Source organism: Pseudophryne corroboree, chromosome 4 (assembly GCF_028390025.1).
Source record: "Pseudophryne corroboree isolate aPseCor3 chromosome 4, aPseCor3.hap2, whole genome shotgun sequence".
In the NCBI taxonomy this organism is placed as follows: domain Eukaryota; kingdom Metazoa; phylum Chordata; class Amphibia; order Anura; family Myobatrachidae; genus Pseudophryne; species Pseudophryne corroboree.
Window position 1 is genome coordinate 643,918,766 of NC_086447.1, and position 23,336 is coordinate 643,942,101.

Below are 23,336 nucleotides of genomic sequence, written 5' to 3' on the forward strand. Positions count from 1 at the left end.
GCCTTTTGCAGCCAAAGAGGCTGCCATAGCGGGTCTATGTACAGCACCTGTAAGAGTGTAAATAGACTTCAAGAAACCCTCCACGTGACGGTGGTGACAGGTAGAGTAGATGACACCACAAGACGGGCTACATGTGAGTCCACTGGTGGCGGGGTTTCCCACTTGTTACTCAACTCCGCAGAGATAGGATAATGAGCTAGCATCTTTTTAGACAGGGAACTTATCAGGTTTCTTAGACGTATCAGGAGGGTCAATCTCATCATCAATTTGACGAATCAGCTTGATAGCCTCCACTAGGTCAGGAACATCAACCTGTGTTATAGAATCTTCATCAGAAGCAGCAGTATAAGCATCTGATGGATCAGTATCCGAATAGGAAGAATCATCCAAAATATTAGTGGATTATGAGGAAGAAGTGGCCCACTAAGATGACCCTTTGGTCCCAGTAGGGCGAGGGCAGTGGCATGCAGTGAGGTCAGTGGCTGGTGAGGCACTACAGCCATAATGTCCACCGAATCCTGCCGATGACCCCTACCGCCGCCGAGCAAATGCCCGCTACTGCCCGAGCGATGCCCGCTGCCACCGCCAATGGCTTACAAACTCGCCCACCAGCAACTGACCCATCCCTCCACCACTAATTTGCATCTCACTCCGATGCCGCCAATGCCCACTGCCTATCTGCTCATCATACTTGTGATATATTGTACATTTTTATAGAAAAACAAAATTAGTGTTTGGGAAGGGAGTGGGATGAGGACATGAATGCAATTTTGTTTTCCAGGGCTTCCATTAACTTAATGGAAAAGGGTCTAAATGGGTTAAAAAAAAAAAAATGCGTGAGGTCCCCCCTACTAAGTATAACCAGCCTCGGGCTCTTTGAGCCGGTCCTGGTTGTTTAAATACTGGGGAAAAAATTGGACAGGGGTTCCCCGTATTTAAACAACCAGCACCGGGCTCTTAGTCCAGTCCTGGTTCCAAAAATACGGGGGACAAAAGATGTAGTGGCCATGGCATTACCTCCCCAACTAGTCACCCCTGGTCGGGGTTCCCTAGAGGAGTGGGGACCCCTTCAATCAAGGGGTCCCCCCCTCCAGGCACCCGAGGGCCAGGGGTGAAGCCCGAGGCTGTCCCCCCATCCGTGGGCAGTGGATGGGAGTGTTAAAAAAAAAGAATATTGTTTTTTGTTGTGGAACTACAAGGCCCAGCAAGCCTCCCCCGATTGCTGGTACTTGGAGAACCTCAAGTACCAGCATGCGGGGAAATAATGGGCCCGCTGGTACCTGTAGTTCTACAACAAAAATAATACTTAAATAAAAACACAACTCACACCGTGAAAGTAAAAATTTATTAAAACAGACTTACACACTCACACATACTTACCTACATCCCACGCCGATCAGGTCCACTTGTCCAGTAGGATCCAATAGGGGCACCCGGCACCTGTAAAAATTTAAATAAATACTTACAGAGGACAGAGGGTGACAAAACAAGAGAGAGAGAGAGAGACTGACCTTTACTAGGAACACGCCCGGCTCACTCAGTCACTGACAGCGGTGCTCCCCGTTGCTTAGTAAAGGGACGCCTGGCAACATTAGTCTGAGCGCCCGAAGGGGAAGGGCAGCGCCGCCGCCAGGAAGGAGGGGAAATCGGGGCAACAGGTGGCAGCGGAGCCGGTGTCCCAGGACAGCAAGGATTTCAACCTGCTGCAGATCCGGGATTTGGAGGCGGAGGGCCAGGTGGAGAGGTGAGCACTGCAGGGACTTGCAAGCTGCGCAACATTTTCTGACAAGCGAGAGAAAGAGAGAGAGAGAGAGAACTCACCCCTCACTCCTGCTTCAGGGCCGTTGCTCCAACGCCAGTCACAGACGCCGGGTCCCGCCGCCTCTTCCGCCTCCAGCGTCGCAAGGGTGATTGGACAGCGGATCCAGCACTCATGGGGGTGGTGTCCCTGTCAGCGAGGCACTTTTTGAAGTTCTGCTTTCCACATCTTTTTTCATGGGCTTTAACAGCCTAGTGCTTGGACCCGCCCCCCTTTCTGCCCCCGTTCCCATATCTATGGGACGCACTGTTATCAGTGCCTCCCTAAGTCATTAAAACACTTTAAATTATTAAAATTAAATAAAGATGATACTTATGACACAGACTATGTGTCATAAGTATCTTCTTTGTATGATTTTAATAATTAATCACAGGTGAGGCACTGCCTCCCCTGACTGCACGTCCCTGGGCGAGGGTTAGGTTTTTGTTTAACCAAGGACTGATTTAATTGCTGTAACTGGGTTGACAGAGTATCCGCCCATGGTGGATTAACTACAGGGACAATATGTGGCTGTAATGGTACAGGAGGTCCCACAGGGGCATAAGTCGTGTGACAAGAGTAATCAGCATATTTGAAAATGCAGCCCAAGGTGGATTCTGAATTGCCACAGGTGCTGCGGGCTGACTAGGGGGTGCAGAACACCCAGTACCTGAACCCTCAGCAGAAATCTTTTCCTCAGCTAAATCTGTGGCGCCAGCACTGATGCAGGAGCATCTGCGGATTTCCTGCCCTGTGTTGCAGACATTATTGAAAATGTAGCCTTAGGGCGTATCAGTACAAATAAGATTTTAATTACCTACCGGTAAATCCTTTTCTCGTAGTCCGTAGAGGATGCTGGGGTCCACATTAGTACCATGAGGTATAGACAGGTCCACTAGGAGCCACTGGCACTTTAAGAGTTTATTAGTGTGAGCTGGCTCCTCCCTCTATGCCCTTCCTACCAGATTTAGTCTAGAAACTGTGCCCGAGGAGACGGACAACTTCGAGAGAAGGATTTCACACAGATAGTGGCGAGATTCACACCAGCTCACACAAACAAGGCAAACCAAGCTAACTAGCTTGAAAACTCAGCAACAGCTGAATAACTTTACCGAACCAAGTAATAACGTAGTACTTAACAAAGAACAAAGCAGTACTGAACCAAGTAACCACTGCAGGACAACGAAGCGCTGGGCGGGCGCCCAGCATCCTCTACGGACTGCGAGAAAAGGATTTACCGGTAGGTAATTAAAGTCCTATTTTCTCTTACGTCCTAGAGGATGCTGGGGTCCACATTAGTACCATGGGGATGTACCAAAGCTCCCAAATCGGGTGGGAGAGCGCGGAGGCTCCTGCAGAACTGATTAACCAAATTTTAGGTCCTCAGCGGCCAAAGTATCGAACTTGTAGAACTTAGCAAACGTGTTCGACCCTGACCAAGTAGCCGCTCGGCAAAGCTGTAAAGCCGAGACACCCCGGGCAGCCGCCCAGGAAGAACCCACTTTACGAGTAGAGTGGGCCTTAACAGATTTTGGACACGGCAATCCTGCCGTAGAATACGCATGCTGGATAGTGAACCTGTTCCAGCGAGAGATCTTCTGCTTAGAAGCAGGACACCCAATTTTCTTGGGATCATACAGGACAAACAGAGAGTCCGATTTTCTGTGACGAGCAGTTCTCTTCACATAAATTTTCAGAGCCCTTGCAACATCCAAGGACTGTGATGGAACTGAGGAGTCAGTAGCAACTGGCACCACAATATTCTGATTGATATGAAAAGCCGACACAACCTTTGGAAGGAAGTGCTGACGTGTCCGGAGCTCAGCTCTATCTTCAAGGAAGATCAAGTAGGGACTTTTACAAGACAAAGCCCCAAACTCCGACACACATCTAGCATAAGCTAAGGCCAACAAAGTGACAGCCTTCCGCGTGAGATACTTGACCTCAACCTCCTCTAGAGGCTCGAATCAATCCGATTGGAGGAACTGCAACGTTAAGATCCCAGGGCGCCGTAGGCGGCACAAAGGGAGGCTGGATGTGCAGAACCCCTTTCAAGAAAGTCTGAACCTCAGGGAGGTTCTGACTTGACCACCTTCCTTGGAATGTTTCCCCTTGAGTAACTGCGCCCCATCCCCTGAGACTTGCATCCGTGGTTAGAAGGATCCAGTCCTGAATCCCGAACCTGCGGCCCTCCAGAAGGTGAGGCATTTGCAGCCACCAGAGAAGTGAAATCCTTGCTTTCGGCGATAGACGTATCCTTTGGTACATATGTAGATGAGAACCCGACTACTTGTCTAGGAGGTCCAGTTGGAAGGATCGAGCATGAAATCTGCCGTATTGTAGAGCCTCGAAGGAGGCAACCATCTTTCCCAGAAGGCGAATGCACTGATGAGCCGATACCCAGGCAGGCTCCAAGACATCCCAGACCATCGATTGTCTCACCAACGCTTTCTCCACTGGTAGAAACACCCTCTGCACTTCCGTGTCGAGGATCATCCCCAGGAAAGACAATCTCCTCGTCTGTTCCAAATGTGACTTTGGAAGGTTCAGGATCCAACCATGTTCCCTGAGCAGACGAGTCGTGAGAGCAATGGACTACAACCTCTCCCTGGACGGTGCCTTTATCAGCAGATCGTCCAGATATGGAATTATGTTCACTCCCTGTCTGCGGAGGAGAACCATCATCTCTGCTATTACCTTGGTGAACACCCTCGGTGCTGTGGAGAGCCCGAATGGCAGTGCCTGAAACTGATAGTGACTGTCTAACAGTGCAAACCTGAGATAAGCCTGATGCGGCGGCCAAATCGGGTTGTGGAGGTACGCATCCTTGATATCCAGGGATACCAGAAACTCTCCCGCCTCCAGACCTGAGATCACCGCTCTCAGAGACTCCATTTTGAATCCCTCAATAAGGGTTTAGCCATTTCAAGTTCAAAATCGGTCTGACCGAACCATCCGGTTTCGGCACCATGAAAAGGTTTGAATAGTATGTGTTGCATATGAGGTGGAACTGGAACAATGACCTCTGACTTTTCCAATTTTTGGATGGCTTCCTTTAGGATAGCCCTGTCTGTCAGTAAAACTGGCAAACCTGATTTGAAGAATCAGTGAGGCAGGAGTTCTTGAAACTCCAGTCTGTACCCCTGGGAAACAATATCCTGTACCCAGGGATCCAGGCCGGATGACACCCAGACATGGCTGAAATGTCTGAGTCTCGCACCCACCAACCCGTTCTCCAGGCTGTGCGGTCCACCATCATGCTGAGGATTTTGAGGAACCAGAAGAAGGCTTCTGGTCCTGGGAGCCTGCAGGAGCAGGCTTCTTGGATTTTACCCGACCACCTCTAAAGAAAGTGGTAGGAGGCTTGGACTTTTTCGTCTTAGCGGTCCGAAAGGACTGCGATGCCGAGGAAGAAAAGGGTTTCTTTGTAGAAGGAGCAGCTGAGGGAAGAAAAGGTGACTTACCCGCGGTAGCCGTGGAAATCCACACATACAACGCTTCCCCAAATAGAGCCTGACCTGTGAAGGGTAGGTTCTCCACACTTCTCGTGGATTCCGCGTCTGCAGACCATTGGCGTAGCGCTACCAGAGTCCCATGCGAGCTGAGACCGACATGGAAGATATTCTTGCATTTGGCATGCCCAGGTCCTTCATGGATTCCACCATGAAACCCGCAGAATCCTGTATGTTACGTAAAAACAGTTCAATGTCACTTCTATCTATTGTATCTAAGTTTTCTAGTAACGTGCCTGACCACTTTACTATCGCTTTAAAAATCCATGCACAGGCAATAGTGGGCCTTAACGCCACGCCTGAAGCAGTGTATATGGATATGAGCGTAGTGTAAATTTTACAATCAGCTGGTTCTTTTAACGCGGTAGATCCGGGAACAGGTAACACTACCTTTTTTGACAGCCTGGAAACAGATGCGTCAACTATGGGCGGGTTTTCCCATTGTTTCCTATCCTCCTCAGGGAAGGGAAAACCAACCAGAACCTTCATGGGAATCTGGAATTTTTTCTCCGGGGTTTACCAGGATTTTTCAAGTAGAGCGTTTAATTCTTTAGATGCAAGGAAGGTTAGCGAGGCTTTCTTATTGTCTGCGAAGTAAGCCTCCTCAACCTGTTCAGGTGGTATGTCAGTAATGTTTAATACATCTCTAATGGCCTCAATCATGAGCTGCACCCCCTTTGCAAGGGATGCCGCCCCCCTCATCACATCCCCATCACGGTCTACTGTATCAGAGTCGGTATCCGTGTCGGCTTGCATAATCTGGACAAGCGCACGTTTCTTTGGGTATATGTTAGGGGCTGTAGTAGAAATAGGAACAGAACCTGACCAAACTGCCATAGAATTCTTTAAAACCTGAGTTTCAGACTTCGTATGAGCCACCCTAGTAGCAATCTGAGAGATCATTCCCTTAATTGAAGTCAGCCATTCCAGCTCAGAGAGAGCAGCCTGAGACAATACATTACATTCCTGGGTGCAGGGAATTGATTCCTCTGGAGAAGAAACTTCTTCTGCAGCATAAGACACAGAGTCCCTGGACATGGCTATGTGAGAGAACATACACCCACACACACACAGGGAAAGTCAGACACAGTTTTTCCCCCAAGTACCTTCAGAGAAACACAGAGCTTGGAGCCAGCACACACACAGCGCTTAATTAGGCAGTTGTAAACAAATACCTGGCGCTGACTGTGCACCCTTAATAGACTACACAGTAATTTACAACCTCCCCCCCCCCCCCTCTACAACCCCCTGGTACTGCACAGGATAGCTGGAGTTATGTAGAGGGACAGCACTTCCAGTCAGTGTCTCTGTAGTTGCATCTGCAGGGAGAAAATGGCATTGGAAGCCGCTGGGTTCGCTCTGAGGAGAAGCTCCGCCCCCTGAACATGGCGCGTCTTCCCACACTTTCAATTTTTTATACTGGCCTGAGGTATGGCTGGAAGCATTACCAGGGTCCCTGACAACCTTGAGTGACCAGTGTAGGGTGTCTGCGCTGGCTCAGGGCACCCCTCATAGCGCCACACTGTGTACCGCTGAGCTCTCCGGAGCGCAGTTAGTACTGCACTCTTACTCTGTTGCCGCCATTCACAACGGCTCCCTGCTTGTCGGGTCGCCGGTGACTCACTCACCACCGGAATCTTCTGGCTCTGTTAGGGGGTGGCGGCATGCTACGGGAGTGAGCGTTCGCCTCGGGCGGCTAACGATCATCACCCTCAGGAGCTCAGTGTCCTGTCAGTGGAGATAGTGGCCATTAACCTCTCAGGGTTGGACACTACTCCCCCCTAAGTCCCACGAAACAGGGAGGCTGTTGCCAGTAGCCTCCCTGTGCCTAACTCTAAGAAAAATAATAAAACTAGAAAAACTCCTATGGAGCTCCCCTAGCTGTGACCGGCTCCTCTGGGCACATTTTCAAAACTGAGTCTGGTAGGAGGGGCATAGAGGAAGGAGCCAGCCCACACTATTAAACTCTTAAAGTGCCAGTGGCTCCTAGTGGACCCGTCTATACCCCATGGTACTAATGTGGACCCCAGCATTCTCTAGGACATAAGAGAAATATAGCCAGACAAACACAATACTTGCCAAAAAAACCCTAAGATATGTGACCGCAACTGCAGAGCACAAACAGAGGATTTAAGTGGTATGAGGTGACTTAAAAACACTGAAAAATACAAACAGCATATCCTGTGGAACACTATATGGTATATGAGACCCTGACGCACTTAGACCCCAGGGCACAGAATATAGTGATAGCAATATGCAGTGCCGTTTCTTGCGGGAGGCGAGCCGTGCAACCAACGAATGTGTCGTGATGTCACGACGCAATCGCGTCATTCCACGAAACTTTGCCCCCGAGCAGTTGTACTGATGACAAGAGGAGGGGGAGCCAAGCTACTAGAAGGAGGAGGCGGCCGGCACGAGGAGGGAGAGGCCACGGCAACGATATGTGCTCCATACCGCGCCACAGCGCTGCATCCGGGCGCGGCAGGATGACGCAGCGTTGATGTGGTGTTGATGCCACATCACTTCCTACGCGCCGGGGCGCACCGTGATGACACGGCGGTGTTAATCACCATGGATAAAATTATACAAATAAGGAGGCGGAGATCTCCAGCTAAGAGATGCCTTGAATGTATGGACTGGGCGCCTGTTTATGCCCCTATTGTTATCATGTTTAGAATCAATTAAGTACAAATCCATGTTTTTTGTGCAACACACTTTCATCTGTACCAGCGGTCAGGTGACCGCACTATACAAATAACTTTTGAATATATATCAGAAATATTAATAGATTTATTATATATATGATGATGGATTTGAATAAGGTTTATTATAAAAAATAGTGTCTGTCATTATTTGGTCATATGATGAGATGGTTCTAATCAATTACACATGCAAATGAGCAGCCATATTGCTAGGGTATAAAAACCCTTACCAGCAGCATTGTTAATACCTTGAAAAAGTTGCATGAATGCAACGAAACGCGTTTGTGAAAGCTGCTGCCCTGTGTTTATTCCCATGGACAATTCCAACAGAAGACTTTGACCAGGACCAAGTACCCATCACTACACCAACTGGACCTCTGCTGGAGGGATCCTTCCTTATCGTGGAAAACTTCTTGCTACACTGATCAAGGGACTGCCATCTTGCGGGATGCTTTACAGCTTAAACGCCTTGAAACACGTTTGTGGTAACTATCACCCACGATTCAATTTGTCCTGATTTCTATGGGACTAAGGGGACTACAATATATGGAACAGGTCCATTGAACTCTTCTTTCCAGAGGATAATTAGTATAGGAACAGCACTGCTTACATATTCTTTCAATTGATTTTAAGTTATTATTAGTGTTTTTATCATACAATTTATTGTGAATTCTGCTCTTAATATACAATTAAACATGTGTATTGTTGTGACCTACTCATCTTATATATGACCTATTAGCGCTGCATGCTCTATACATTATTTGCTTTCTGTTGGGGTCTGACCAACCCCTTTCTTTTGTTTAGCTGCTGTGTTGAACCTCCCTATCCAGCGCCAGGAGTGAATTACCCTAGGGTAATTTCTTTTTCTTTCTTAAGACCACTTCATGCATACGCATGCACAGTAGTGACCTGATCGCTGCACTGCGAAAAACGGCAGCATGCAAACAGGTCGGAATGACTCCCCCCCCCCCCCCCCCCCCATTGTCCTTTAATAAATATTTAGAATAAGGAGGGGGTGACATACATTTAATAATTTACAAAGTCACACAAATCACAATTACTTACCCCTATTATCTTAAGTAAGAATATTAAAAGTTACGTTTTAAAATTAACAATCATAACAATTTAATCATCACATATACAAAATATAAAAGAGTGCTCCAAAAAAGAAATCTTTCTTCTTCTTTTTTTTTGGGCAACTGCCAATAAGTAGATATTAACATGTTAAAAAATGGAAGATCTTGGACTCGTTTTAACATATTTTAACATTGATACTGAATATATAACAGGATAAAACATGCTCAGTGGACACAGTGGAAGTGATTTGAGATCTAGCAAAAAGAGTGGGTTCGGATTTACTCGGTTCTTTACGCCAGAATTATTGCCATTTCTTATTTTCTGGATTTTTCTTATTGGCTAACCAAAACACATGACGTCCGATAGCCAATAAGGAGATTCGAGTAAATCCGAGTAAAACCGAACCCGCTCATCTCTAGCAAAAAGTATGTATTTCAATCATACTGTATAAATGCACATACTTGCAGATAAATGAAAATACTGTACTTATATACATATATTAGTGTTGTTAATGGATTTCAAAAGCACTAGTGGTCAAAAATTCTAACAACTAAATAGATAATAAAAACACATTGGGGGTCATTCTGACCTGATCGCTCGCTGCCGTTCATCGCAGCGATCAGGTTAGAAGTGCGCATGCGCTGGCGCCGCAGTGCGCTGGCGCATGGCTGACAGCCGACGGGTGTCATTGCCTAGCGATCGCCTCTGCCTGATTGACAGGCAGAGGCGGTCGCTGGGCGGGAGGGGGCAGCACAGCAGCGTTTGGCCGCTGTTTTGTGGGCGCTGTCCAGGCAAATGCAGGCGTGGCCAGACCATGCGGGGTGCGGGCCGCAGCGGTTGTGTGATGTCACATGCAGCCGCTGCGACCCGGGCAGCGACGAGTTGCTCCGGCCAGCACGCAAAATCTGCGCTGGCTGGGAGCTACTCCTGTAGTGCAAAAGCATCGCGGCTGTGCGATGCTCTTACACTTCTGCAGGGGGGCGGGCCTCACATGCGGGGCGGACTAGCCCTGTGCTGGTCGTCCTCCTGCATGTCAGTGTGCTTGATGGTAGCCCAGCAAAATTTTGCAGGGCTACGATCAGGTCTCAATTAGGCCCTCTGTTCACTAAAAATTGCAATAATACAAAGAATATCTCTGATAAGTAAGTAATACGATCTGCCAATTGTAAAACAAAGAATATTAATATAATAAAGTGGTAAAAGATAAACAGAGAACAAATAATTATTCATTTTTAGAAACTATAGTACATCTACTCCTCACAGTCTAAAATAACCTGAAAGGTTATTGCCACCATAACTACCTACCTACCTATCACCAACGCATCAACAAATTCTTGTTAACAATCAGAAACAATTTAAGCATAATCATATTATACTGTATAACACAAACACTGACAGCGCAGAATGTTATCTTTCATGTATATTTGTTATTATTTGGGTTGTTTGGTTCTAGCCATCTGTAGTGTACAACTGTTCCCCAGCAGAACTCTTTAATATGTAAACTATATAGACTAATTTTCAGATTGCCTAACTATATGCACAATTACAGCATTAAAGGGGCTGCACACTTTTGCACAACTCCTTTTTAAATTAATAAACTAAAAAAGAACCTTAATGATATGTTGCATTATCACTTACTGCATATACAGTACATACTGTACTACTTACTCTTAGTGACAGAAACACCGTGCTGGCACTGACTGCAAATGATAGAAATGCAATTATTATGCAGGTAACAAGATCTGAAATAAGAACTTCTTTCTGGGGAATAAACAAAATCATTAATGTTTTTAAGCACAATGACAAGACAGCATTTAAACATCTGCTTACATAAATCGTGCTGCTTCAGGAATATTGTTGTTACAAAATAATAACATCATTATTGGAGATATGAAACTGGATAGGCCTAATTAAAATGGGCTGTGATTAGAGCTGGATCTGAACCTGAACATCAGGGGTTAGGTATGCGTGACCGTCAGGAGACCGCCGGTATCCCGGCAGCGGAATGCGGGTGGAGGGGCGAGTGCAACAAGCCCCTTGCGGGCTCGGTGGGTCGCCACAGGTTCTATTTCTATGTTATATAGGTTCTATGCCGACTGTCGGGATTCTCAGGGGTCAGGATGTAGGGGGTGGTGTTGTGACCGCCGGTCACATAACTACATCCCATCCAGACACATATGTTTGTTGAGCAGGATGAGTATATTTTCCGAAAAACTAGGAAAAAAATAAGGCACATTGCAGGGAAAGGAGGTTAAGATACCGCCGCACAGTAAAGAAATTGTTGTGAATTACTACACCATTCTATACCCCAGTTTCTTTTCCATTTAACTATCTACGAGTCTTTGCGGAAGAATGAAACATGGGTGGCTGCAATTTGGGAAGGGAACCTAAGGATCCACTGAATATATCAGGATATCAGGTGACGAACTTGCAAATATATATATATATATATATATATACATACACACACACACTGGAGAGTACGCGGCACTCATGAGACTTGAAACTGGGAATATAACCAAAACATTGTTTTTAATCCATGCCTATGTCTCGGGGACCTTGACCCCTTCCTCAGCACAGGTCAAGGTCCCCAAAACGTAGACATAGATTAAAAGCACTGTCTTGGTTATATTCACCATTTCAAGCCTCATGAGTGCCGCCTACTCTCCAGTTCATGAATATCTAGGGGTCCAATCTCCTTAGGAGGGCACCAGAGCGAGGTAACATCCACACTGGAGTGCTGGGGCATTTGGATGGAGGGAGATATAGATTGTATATATATATATATATATATATATATATATATACATACATACATACGCATACAGTATAGATAGATAGATAGATAGATAGATAGATAGATAGATAGATAGATAGATAGTCATGGTATGTATACGTTATTTTGTGTGTTATTACATGTATTTTTAATGTTAAGCTTGGTGTGGCTATATTACTCCATTACATACTCCACAGAGTTATTTAATAGTGCAAATCCCTTGCTTTTCTTTTTTTGTTCTTTAAGTTACCTGTATATCACAGCTAGATAATGGCTGTGCTTAGAACCAAGTATTTATGGTTTGCAAACACTGCAGTTTTCACAGTAATATAAAGATTGCAATGGTCACAGAAAGCTCTTTAGCCAATCAAACCAGTAGCGCAAACTGTTTTACCATAGGAATGACTGCACTATGCTATTTTCTAGAGATGAGCGGGTTCGGATCCCTGAGATCCGAATCCTACCGAACCTCCCTACCCGAGTCCGGATCCGAGTCAGGCTCGGGTTTTCCCGCCTGACTCGTAAACCAGAACGAGGCAAAACGTCATCATCCCGCTGTCGGATTCTCGCGGGATTTGGATTCCATATAAGGAGCCGCGCGTTGCAGCAATTTTCACTCCAGTCTCAGAGAGTGTAGTGAGAGGACGTGTCTCTGTCCTCAGTGTCTGTGTGGGCGGGAAAGTGGGGTGGCGATTCTAGTGCTGTCTTGTGCTGCTCAGTCAAGTCCAGTGTAGTCAGTGTCTTATGCTGCATCAGTCCAGCCAGTCACAGTGTTGGTGTCCTCTGCTGCTATATGTCTCCAGTGCTGCTGGCTGCTGTATAAGTCCCTTGCAGTTTTGCTGTGTTATCTTGCATCAGACCAGGGGTAGTGTCTTGTGCAGCATCAGTCCAGTAACCAGTCACAGTGGTGGTGTCCTCTGCTGCCATATATCCAGTGTTACTGGCGTATAATACCAGTGATATTGCCATATAATTCCTGTGATATTGCTGTATAATTCTCAGGATACTGGCGTATAATTCCTGTGATATTGCTGTATAATTCCAGTGATATTGCCATATAATTCTCGCGATACTGGCGTATAATTCCTGTGATATTGCCGTATAATTCTCGGAATACTGGCGTTTAATTCCTGTGATATTGCCATATAATTCCTGTGATATTACCGTATGATTCCAGTGATATTGCCATATAATTCCCGTGATACTGGCGTATAATTCCTGCGATATTGCCGTATAATTCACGGAATACTGTCTTATAATTCCTGTGATGTTGAAATATAATTCCAGTGATACTGGCATATAATTCCTGTGATGTTGCCGTATAATTTTAGTGATATTGCCATATAATTCCCGTGATACTGCCGTATAATTCCAGTGATCCTGCCATATAATTCCACATAAATCCATATAAATCCGTATAAATCCAGTCCAGTGGTGCTGTCCTGTGCTGTATATTATTTACTCCAAATAAAGGGGTTATTAATATTTAATCCAAATAATTTTTACAGGATTTTCCCTGTGAGGTGTAAGGGAATGCTCTCCTGTGCCGCATATTGTGTTATATAACTCCAGAAAAAAAATGGAGAACAAAAATTTGGAGGAAAAAATAGGGAAAGATCAAGAGCCACTTCCTCCTAGTGCTGAAGCTGCTGCCAGTAGTCATGACATAGATGATGAAATGCCATCAACGTCGTCTGCCTAGGCCAATGCCCAATGTGATAGTAGAGGGCATGAAAAATCCAAAAAGCCAAAGTTCAGTAAAAAGACCCAAAAAAAGAAATTTAACTCATCTGAGGAGAAACGTAAACTTGCCAATATGCCATTTACGACACGGAGTGGCAAAGAAATGCTAAGGCCCTGGCCTATTTTGATGACTAGTGGTTCAGCTTCACATGACGATGGAAGCCCTCGTCCTCCGCTAGAAAAATGAAAAGAGTTAAGCTGGAAAAAGCACAGCAAAGAATTATGCATTCTAAGATGGTATCACAAATCCCCAAGTAGAGTCCAAGTGTGTCGGCGGTTGCGATGTCTGACCTTCCCAACACTGGATGGGAAGAGGTGGCTCCTTCCACCATTTGCACGCCCCCAGCAAGTGCTGGAAGGAGCACCCACAGTCCAGTTTCTGATATTCAAATTGAAGATGTCACTGTTGAAGTACACCAGGATGAGGATATGAGTGTTGCTGGCGCTGAGGAGGAAGTTGATGATGAGGATTCTGATGGTGATGTGGTTTGTTTAAATCAGGCACCGGGGGAGACACCTGTTGTCCATGGGATGAAGAAGCCCATTGTGATGCCTGGGCAAAATACCAAAAAAGCCACCTCTTCGGTGTGAAATTATTTCTTCACAAATCCAGACAATAGGTGTCAAGCCGTGTGTTGCCTCTGACAGTCTGTAATAAGTAGGGGTAAGGATGTTAACCACCTAGGAACATCCTCCCTTATATGTCACCTGCAGCGCATTTATCAGAAGTCAGTGTCAAGTTGTGAAACTTTGGGTAAGAGCATAAGCAGTCCAATGACACCTAAATCCCTTCTTCCTCTTGTACCCAAGCTCCTGCAAGCCACACCACTAACTCCCTCAATGTCAACTTCCTCCTCAGTCATGAACGTCATTAGTCCTGAAGGCCATGTCCCTTGAAAGACTGACGAGTCCTCTCCTAACTGGGATTCCTTGGGGAGGATCATTGAGTGGTACGCCTACTGCTGTTGTTGCTGCCGCCGCTGCTATTGTTGATGCTGGGAGTCGATCGTCATCCCAGAGGGGAAGTCGGAAGACCACTTGTACTACTTCAACTAAGCAATTGACTGTCCCACAGTCCTTTGCGAGGAAGATTAAATATGACAGCAGTCATCCTGTTGCAAAGTGGATAACTGAGGCTTTGACACTTATATTGGTGTTAGACGTGCATCCGGTATGCGCCATTAGTGCAGTGGGATTTAGACAATTGATGGAGGTATTGTGTCCCCGGTACCAAATCCCATCTAGGTTCCACTTCACTAGGCAGGCGATACCAAGAATGTACAGAGACGTCAGAAAAAGTGTCGCCAGTGTCCTAAAAAATGCGGTTGTATCCAGTGTCCACTTAACCATGGACATGTGGACAAGTGGAACAGGGCAGACTAAGGACTATATGACTGTGACAGCCCACTGGGTAGATGTATTGCCTCCCACAGCAACAACAGGAGCAGCGGCACCAGTAGCAGCATCTTGCAAATCCAAACTTGTTTCTAGGCCATCTACGCTGTGTAGCACCACTTTCCATAAGAGGCACACCGCTGACAACCTCTTACAGAAACTGAGGGACATCATCGCACATTGGCTTACCCCACTTAGACTCTCCTGGGGATTTGTGATATCGGACAACGCCACCAATATTGTGCGTGCATTACAACTGGGTAAATTCCGGCACATCCCATGTTTTGCACATACAATTAAGTTGGTGGTGCAGAATTTTTTGAAAAATGACAGGGGTGTACAGGAGATGCTGTCGGTGGACCAACAAATTGCGGGCCACTTTCGAAATTCTGCCACTGCGTGCCGAAGACTGGATCACCAGCAAGCACTCCTGAACCTGCCCTGCCATCAACTGAAGCAAAAGCTGGTAACGAGGTGGAATTCAACACTCTATATGCTTCAGAGGATGGAGGAGCAGCAAAAGGCCATTAAAGCCTATACATCCACCTACGATATAGGCAAAGGAGGGGGAATGCACCTGATTCAAGCGCAGTGGAGAATGATTTCCGTCCTGTGCAAGGTTCTCCAACCCTTTGAACTTGCCACACGTGAAGTCAGTTCAGACACTGCCAGCTTGAGTCAGGTCATTCCCCTCATCAGGCTTTTGCAGAAGCAACTGGAGAAAATAAAGGAGGAGGTAAGACAGAGCGATTCCGCTAAGTATGTGGGACTTGTGGATGGAGCCCTTCATTCGCTTTGCCAGGATTCAAGGGTGGTCAATCTGTTGAAATCAGAGCACTACATTTTGGCCACAGTGCTCGATCCTAGGTTTAAAGCCTACATTGTATCTCTCTTTCCGGCAGACACAAGTCTGCAGAGGTGCAAAAACCTGCTGGTGAAAAAATTGTCAACTCAAGCGGAATGTGACCCGTCAACAGCTCCTCCTTCAATTTCTCCCGCCACTGGGGCTGCAAGAAAAAGGATAAGATTTCCTAGCCCACCCGCTGGCGGCGATGCACGGCAGTCAGGAGCGAAAGCTGTCATCTGGTCCGGATTGAAGGACCTGCCAACGATTACTGACATGTCTACTGTCACTGCATATGATTCTGTCACCATTGAAAGAATGGTGGAGGATTATATGAGTGACAGCATCCAAGTAGGCATGTCAGACAATCCGTATGTATACTGGCAGGAAAAAGAGGCAATTTGGATGCCCTTGCACAAAATGGCTTTATTTTACCTAAGTTGCCCCCCCCCTCCAGTGTGTACTCCGAAAGAGTGTTTAGGGCAGCCTTACCGGCCTTGTCAGTGATCGGTGTAGGAGGTTACTTCCACAATATGTAAAGAAGATGATGTTCATCAAAATGAATTATAAATTCCTCCAGGAAGACCTGGATCAGCAATTGTCTCCGGAAAGTACACAGGGACCTGTGATGGTGGGTTCCAGTGGGGACGAATTAATACTCTGTGAGGAGGGGGATGTACACAGTGAAAGGGGTGAGTAATCGAAGGATGAGGATGAGGTGGATATCTTGCCTCTGTAGAGCCAGTTTGTGCAAGAAGAGATTGATTGCTTATTTTTTGGTGGGGGCCCAAACAAACCTGTAATTTCAGCCACAGTCGTGTGGCAGACCCTGTCGCTGAAATGATTGGTTTGTTAAAGTGTGCATGTCCTGTTTATACAACATAAGGGTTCATGGGAGGGCCCAACGACAATTCCATCTTGCACCTCTTTTTCTTCTTTGCATCATGTGCTGTTTGGGGACTAATTTATTAAAGTGCCATCCTGTCTGACACTTCTGTATATGTCCAGTGGTACTGCCATATAATTCCAGTGATACTGCCGTATATGTCCAGTGATACTGCCATATAATTCCAGTGATATTGCCATATAATTCCAGTGATATTGCTGTATAATTCCAATGGGAATTGTTTGTGTCACTTGGCTTAGTCATACAGCTACCTCATTGCACCTCTTCTACATCTTTGCATGAGGTGCTGTTTGGGGCCTTTTTTTTATATCTGCCCTCCTGTCTGCCAGTGCCGTGCAACTTCTAGATGGGCCAATTGTTTGTGTCGCTTGGCTTAGTCATACAGCTACCTTACTGCACCTCTTCTACATCTTTGCATGAGGTGCTGTTTAGGGCCTTTTTTTATATCTGCCCTCCTGTCTGCCACTGCAGTTCCACTCCTAGATGGGCCTATTGTTTGTATCGCTTGGCTTAGTCATACAGCTACCTCACTGCACCTCTTCTATATCTTTGCATGAGGTGCTGTTTGGGGCCTTTTTTTTTATATCTGCCCTCCTATCTGCCACTGCAGTGCCACTCCTAGATGGGCCAATTGTTTGTGTCGCTTGGCTTAGTCATACAGCTACCTCATTGCACCTCTTCTACATCTTTGCATGAGGTGCTGTTTGGGGCCTTTTTTAATCTCTGCCCTCCTGTATGACACTGCAGTGCCACTCCTAGATGGGCCAGGTATTTGTGTTGTCCACTTGTGTCGCTTAGCTTATACCCCTTTCACATCGCACAAATAACCCGGTATCGAGACGGCATATTGCCATGTCGACACGGGTCAGTGTGCGATATGAAAGCACTTTCAGCGAATTAGCGGGTCGTCTGACCCGGTAATTCAACCCGGTATAAAAGAAGGATTATACCCGGGTTGAATACCGGGTCAGGCGCAGTGTGAATGGGAGCCTCGTCGATGCGACACGGTTCCCATTCACAGCATAGGGAGAAGCGGCGCAGGAGATGAGCTCATCTCCCAACGCCGCCTCTACCCCCGCCCCTGCTGCTGCTGTGCCCCCCCCCCCGCTGCTATGACAACCGACCCGGTATATTGCCGGGTCGGAAAGCCATCAAAGGAGACCAAATGCCGGATCCCACCCGGTAAGGACACGTTTCTCTTACCGGGTGGGATCCGGCATTTGCGATGTGAAAGCGGTATTAGTCATCCAGCAACCTTGGTGCAACCTTTTGGCCTAAAAACAATATTGTGAGGTGTGAGGTGTTCAGAATAGACTGGAAATGAGTGGACATGAATGTTATTGAGGTTAATAATACCGTAGGATCCAAATTAACCCCAAATTCTGTGATTTTAGTCTTTATGTTTTTTTAAAAAATCATCCAGATCCAAAACCAAAACCAAAACTCGAAAGGGTGGTTTTGAAAAAAACAGCCAAAAACAAAACAGTGGAATTAGAACCAAAACACAAAACGCGAAAAGTGCCAGCCGCACGTCTCTACTATTTTCTAGCATCTTAAATTAACCATTCTAAGGGCCTGATTCATTGGACGATAATCAGAAGAAGAAAGTAACTTGCCGAAAAGGCCTGGCAAAGCATAACAAAGGAAGAAACCCAGCATTTGGTATGTCCATGGCCCTCATTCCGAGTTGTTCGCTCGTTATTTTTCTTCGCATCGGTGCGATTTTCCGCTAACTGCGCATGCGCAATGTTCGCACTGCGGCTGCGTCAAGCAAATTTGCTAAGAAGTTTGGTATTTTACTCACGGCATTACGAGGTTTTTTTCTTCGTTCTGGTGATCGGAGTGTGATTGACAGGAAGTGGGTGTTTCTGGGCGGAAACTGACCGTTTTATGGGTGTGTGTGAAAAAACGCTGCCGTTTCTGGGAAAAACGCGGGAGTGGCTGGAGAAACGGGGGAGTGTCTGGGCGAACGCTGGGTGTGTTTGTGACGTCAAACCAGGAACGAAACTGACTGAACTGATCGCAGTGGCAGAGTAAGTGTCGAGCTACTCAGAAACTGCTCAGAGAAGTCTTTTCGCAATATTGCGAATCTTTCGTTCGCAATTCTGCTAAGCTAAGATTCACTCCCAGTAGGCGGCGGCTTAGCGTGTGCAATGCTGCTAAAAGCAGCTTGCGGGCGAACAACTCGGAATGAGGGCCCATGTGTTTAAGACTTCAGGCAGTCATTGCCTGCAAAGGATTCTCAACAAAGTCTTAAAAAATTACATTTTATTTATGATTATGTTAATGTGTCCAATCACATTTGAAACCTTGAAAATAGTGGTGTGTATAAAAATGGTTGCAATTTTTAAATGTTTTATATGATATTTTTGTTCAACCCCTTGAATTAAAGATGAAAGTCTGCACTTCAATTGCATCTTCATTTTATAATTTCAAATCAATTGTGGTGAGTCCAGATTATGAATATTATGTCAGTGTCCAAGTATATATGTACCCAGCTGTATAACACAGAGACACCCCCCCCCCCTTCCATGCTGCTAATGTAGCTATGAGTTGGGGCTCCCGCATATGTGGTACATATTGACTGAGCACGCACAATGGGTGCCAACTGGGCACCACTTGGGTGTCTGCATGAAGGAGAATAATCCTGAGGGTGTGTTGACTGCTCATGAGCCCAGAGGCCTGGGGGCTGTGTGCTTGCAATGGTTGCGTAGGACTTCGCTGGATGCACATGAAATTGTGACCCCGTCAGAATCAAGATGACTGCTCACAGTCAGCAATGCCAAAAGTGCAACAAAGATAAGCAATTTACCACTGAGGTTTTCATCTTTTCTAGTAATGTGTCCTCTTGCTGTGTGCAACATATTGTCAAACTGTCTTGAAGAAATCCAGGAAACAGTTTTTTAATCAAAGATCTGCAAAACAAAATTAATTGAGGTAATTGGAACTTTAAAGACACTGGGCCTGACTCAGAGCAGGACGCAAGCCAGTCGCAAATGGGGTGCTTTGCATGCTTGGAAATAAAAGCAGATCTTTGCCTGTATTCAGAGATGTAAATATCTATGTTACTGCCACACCACCACATCCATCCACTTGTAAAAATATCTGTCATCAGTAACAGTGCAGTAAACGTAACCGATGTAACAGTAACCGTTGTGAGATGAGGTAGCTTGGCAATGCAGCTATGCAGCTGAGACAGGGGGTCATTCCGAGTTGACAGGTTACTACTGTGCATGATCGCGGATCGTTGCTGAGTGATGGATTTAACGAAGAATCCATTCGCACAGCCGATCGCAAGGAGATTCACAGGAATAGGGCGTCTAAGGGTGTCAACTGACCGTTTTCTGGGAGTGGTGCGGCGAACGCAGGCGTGTCCAGGCGTTTGGAGGGCGGATGTCTGACGTCAATTCCGGGACCTGCAACGCAGGATTCATCGCACAGGGTAAGTAACTCTTACCCTGGTCTTGTTCTACACAAAACTTTTTTTGCATAGAAGGGCTGCACAAGCAATCGCAGCCTTGCTATGCAATAATACACTCCCCCATAGGTGGCGTCTAGTTGATCACACGGGCTGCAAATAGTTGCAGCGTGCGATCAACTCGGAATGATCCCCATAGACGAGTAAGCGGATGGACCCCACAGTGCGGCGGCGTGGCCCAGCAGGTGTTGTCGGTGGTCCTGCATATGCGTTGTGTGTCAGGCACCACTGGCACACACCTAGTTACGGCCCTGATAGATAAATAGATAGATAGACAGACAGACAGACAGACAGACAGATAGATAGATAGATAGATAGATATATTATATATATCCATATCCATTCCTCTAAGAAGAACGGCAATTGAGGCTCTTTCAATTGCAATAAAAGCTTTTGGTATTCCATTTTTTATACACTGATATTAAGCGCCTAAATAAAATAGGTTATTTCCAAATACATTTAGTGGTCAGGGGGTTTCACAGCTTGGAAGTCTGCAGGGTGTCAGACATAAACATTAGGAGGTGACGGAGTGGGTAGGGAGTGCAAACTGGTGGTGCATGGGCAATAGCATTAGGCTGTAAGACGTAATATGAGGTGTCGTAGTAATACCGTGTGTCAAGGAAGTAACATTCAGGTGTCCTCACCTTAGGGGTGTGCGGGGTGACGAAGAGCCACAGTTTACTTAAGGTCTTGTGCAGAGGGATGCCTAGACAGTTGAGGATCAGGAAGCTGGTCTCTGGTAGTGTCCTGGTGATCGGGCAGGAAAGGGGCCGACCCCCTCCTTGTTCTCTTCTCAGGGACCCCCCGGGGCTCTCATACTGTGACCGGCTGCAGGGGTTGTTGGACTCCTGGTAGGCCTCCTCCTCACCCATGCTGTTGCCATTCTCCTCACAATTGCTGGGGGAGAAGAGCACTCTTGCTGAACCTGACCTCTGATTGGGCAGATTCTGCTAATCCCGCCCCATACTTTTGTATGGTGAGTGCGATTCTTGAAGGAACGGAAAGCTCTGCTTTCCGCTTCTTCATGGAGTTCAGGGTCACCATCTAAGGATGGTGTAACATGAACTGTGGCTCAATGCTTCCCTGCTCTCCTTCCGGTACCAGTGCTGACTCCGCCCCTGACCTCCCTTCCAGCCCATACTTGCCTACCTGACCCTCTCCATGAGGGAGAAAATACACTGTTCCTGGACTTTCCTGGTAATGTATGATTGCCATCACCTGTGGTGAGCTAGTTAATTGATAAGAAAGGTGTTTCACCACAGGTGATGGCATACATACATTACCAGGAAAGTCCAGGGAGAGAGCATTTTCTCCCTCATGGAGAGGATCAGGTAGGCAAGTATGCTCCAGCCACTGCAGCCTCCCGGCAGGTCAGCCAGTGGTGCATGCGCAAAGGGACTCATCAGCTGACTTCAATACTGCTGAGGGCACTGCCTGGAGAAGACCTCACCGCTGGACCCCAGGATACCGGATCGCATTGCCGGAGAGGTGAGTATATATGAATTGCTACTTATTACAGCTATATATCACACTGAACCGATACAATGTATAGTGATAAGTAACAATTCATTTTTAGTTTTTTTTAAATATGAATAGACCCCATACACACTAGAGCACGTGTTATCAAATTCAGTACTCAGGACCCCAAACAGTTCATGTTTTCCAGGTCTTCTCACAGAATCACAAGTGAAAAAATTAGCTCCATCTGTGGATCTTTTAAAATGTGTCAGTGAGAAATGAATACACCTGTGCACCTGCTAGGTGACCTGCAAAACGTGAACTGTTTAGGGTTCTGAGGATCGAGTTTGAGAACCACTTCACTAGAGTTAACTTTCTCGGCAGAAGCTAATTAACCTACCAGCATGATTTGGAAGTATGAAAGGAAACTAAACCAAACATGGGGGGAACATACAAACCTCACAGACTGCAACATGGTCAAAAATTTAATATTAGCAAAGACCTGGCATATGCTGAGTCACCTCAGTCTGCCTGTTGCTCTGCCCCATGCCCCGCTTTGTACTGTCTCCCTAGCAGTGGAAGCCGTTGGGATGGGCAGCATGCATGCATGTTGGAGAAGGAACAGACCTTAGAAAATGATTATACAGGTTGAGTATCCCATATCCAAATATTCCAAAATACGGAATATTCCGAAATACAGAATTTTTTGAGTGAGAGCGAGATAGTGCAACCTTTGTTTTATGATGGCTCAATGTACACAAACTTTGTTTAATACACAAAGTTATTAAAAATATTGTATTAAATGACCTTCAGGCTGTGTGTATAAGGTGTATATGAAACATAAATGCATCCTGTGCTTAGACTTAATATATCGCCATGATATCTCATTATGGTATGCAATTATTCCAAAATATGGAAATATCCCATATCCAAAATACTTCTGGTCTCAAGCATTTTGGATAAGGGATACTCAACCTGTATAGATTATTATACACATACAATATATATATTAAATATACATACATACACACAGTATACAATATCTAAATTGTGATTGTGGGTTTTATAAAGTCTTGATACTGTAACTATTGAACAAAAAAGAGGTCATGGAAACAAGCAAGACTATTAGGAACAGTGTATTATAACATACAGTATAAAGAAATTCAAATATATCTTGATTTTTTTTTCATTAAACAACTTAAATAAAGAAATTGTATATAGCCAGAATGCTGTACTTACATTATAATAGAAGGGTCGCTACTTTGTCGACTTAAGTGATAAGAAAGTGCAACCAAAAGGCCACAGAACGTAGAAAAAAGAGATGGTATATGTCTAATATCCCAGGGCTCCTAAATATAAAACGTGTTATTTTTGAAGCAATTATATAAATGCTAAAAAATAAGATCTCTGAAACAAGTTAGAAAGAAAACATTGTTTAAATGCTCAATGAGAAAAAATTTTTTACAATATTTCAGTGGTTCTCAAACTGTGTGCCGTGACACCCTGGGGTGCCTCGGGACACTTGCAACGGTGCCTTGGATTGGTGGTTAAGGACCAATTTAAATTATTTATGGTCAATGTAATAGGCAAAACCAGTGCTGCTGGCTGCCAATTATAAAATATGTGGACAAATAGAAGCAAATTCT

At 45.8% G+C, this 23,336-nt stretch overlaps 1 protein-coding gene across 1 annotated transcript in view; it reads right to left on the bottom strand.

The window, feature by feature from the left end:
* The window catches only part of PCNX2 (pecanex 2), an 809,726-nt gene that overhangs the window by 374,678 nt on the left and 411,712 nt on the right, over positions 1 to 23,336 (bottom strand). Inside the window, exons 16-18 of the mRNA XM_063917734.1 lie at positions 22,930 to 23,039; positions 19,567 to 19,669; positions 10,758 to 10,850 (exon numbers count right to left, since the gene is read on the bottom strand). Coding sequence (XP_063773804.1) covers positions 10,758 to 10,850; positions 19,567 to 19,669; positions 22,930 to 23,039 — 306 coding nt within the window. The remainder of the gene's footprint in view (positions 1 to 10,757; positions 10,851 to 19,566; positions 19,670 to 22,929; positions 23,040 to 23,336) is intronic.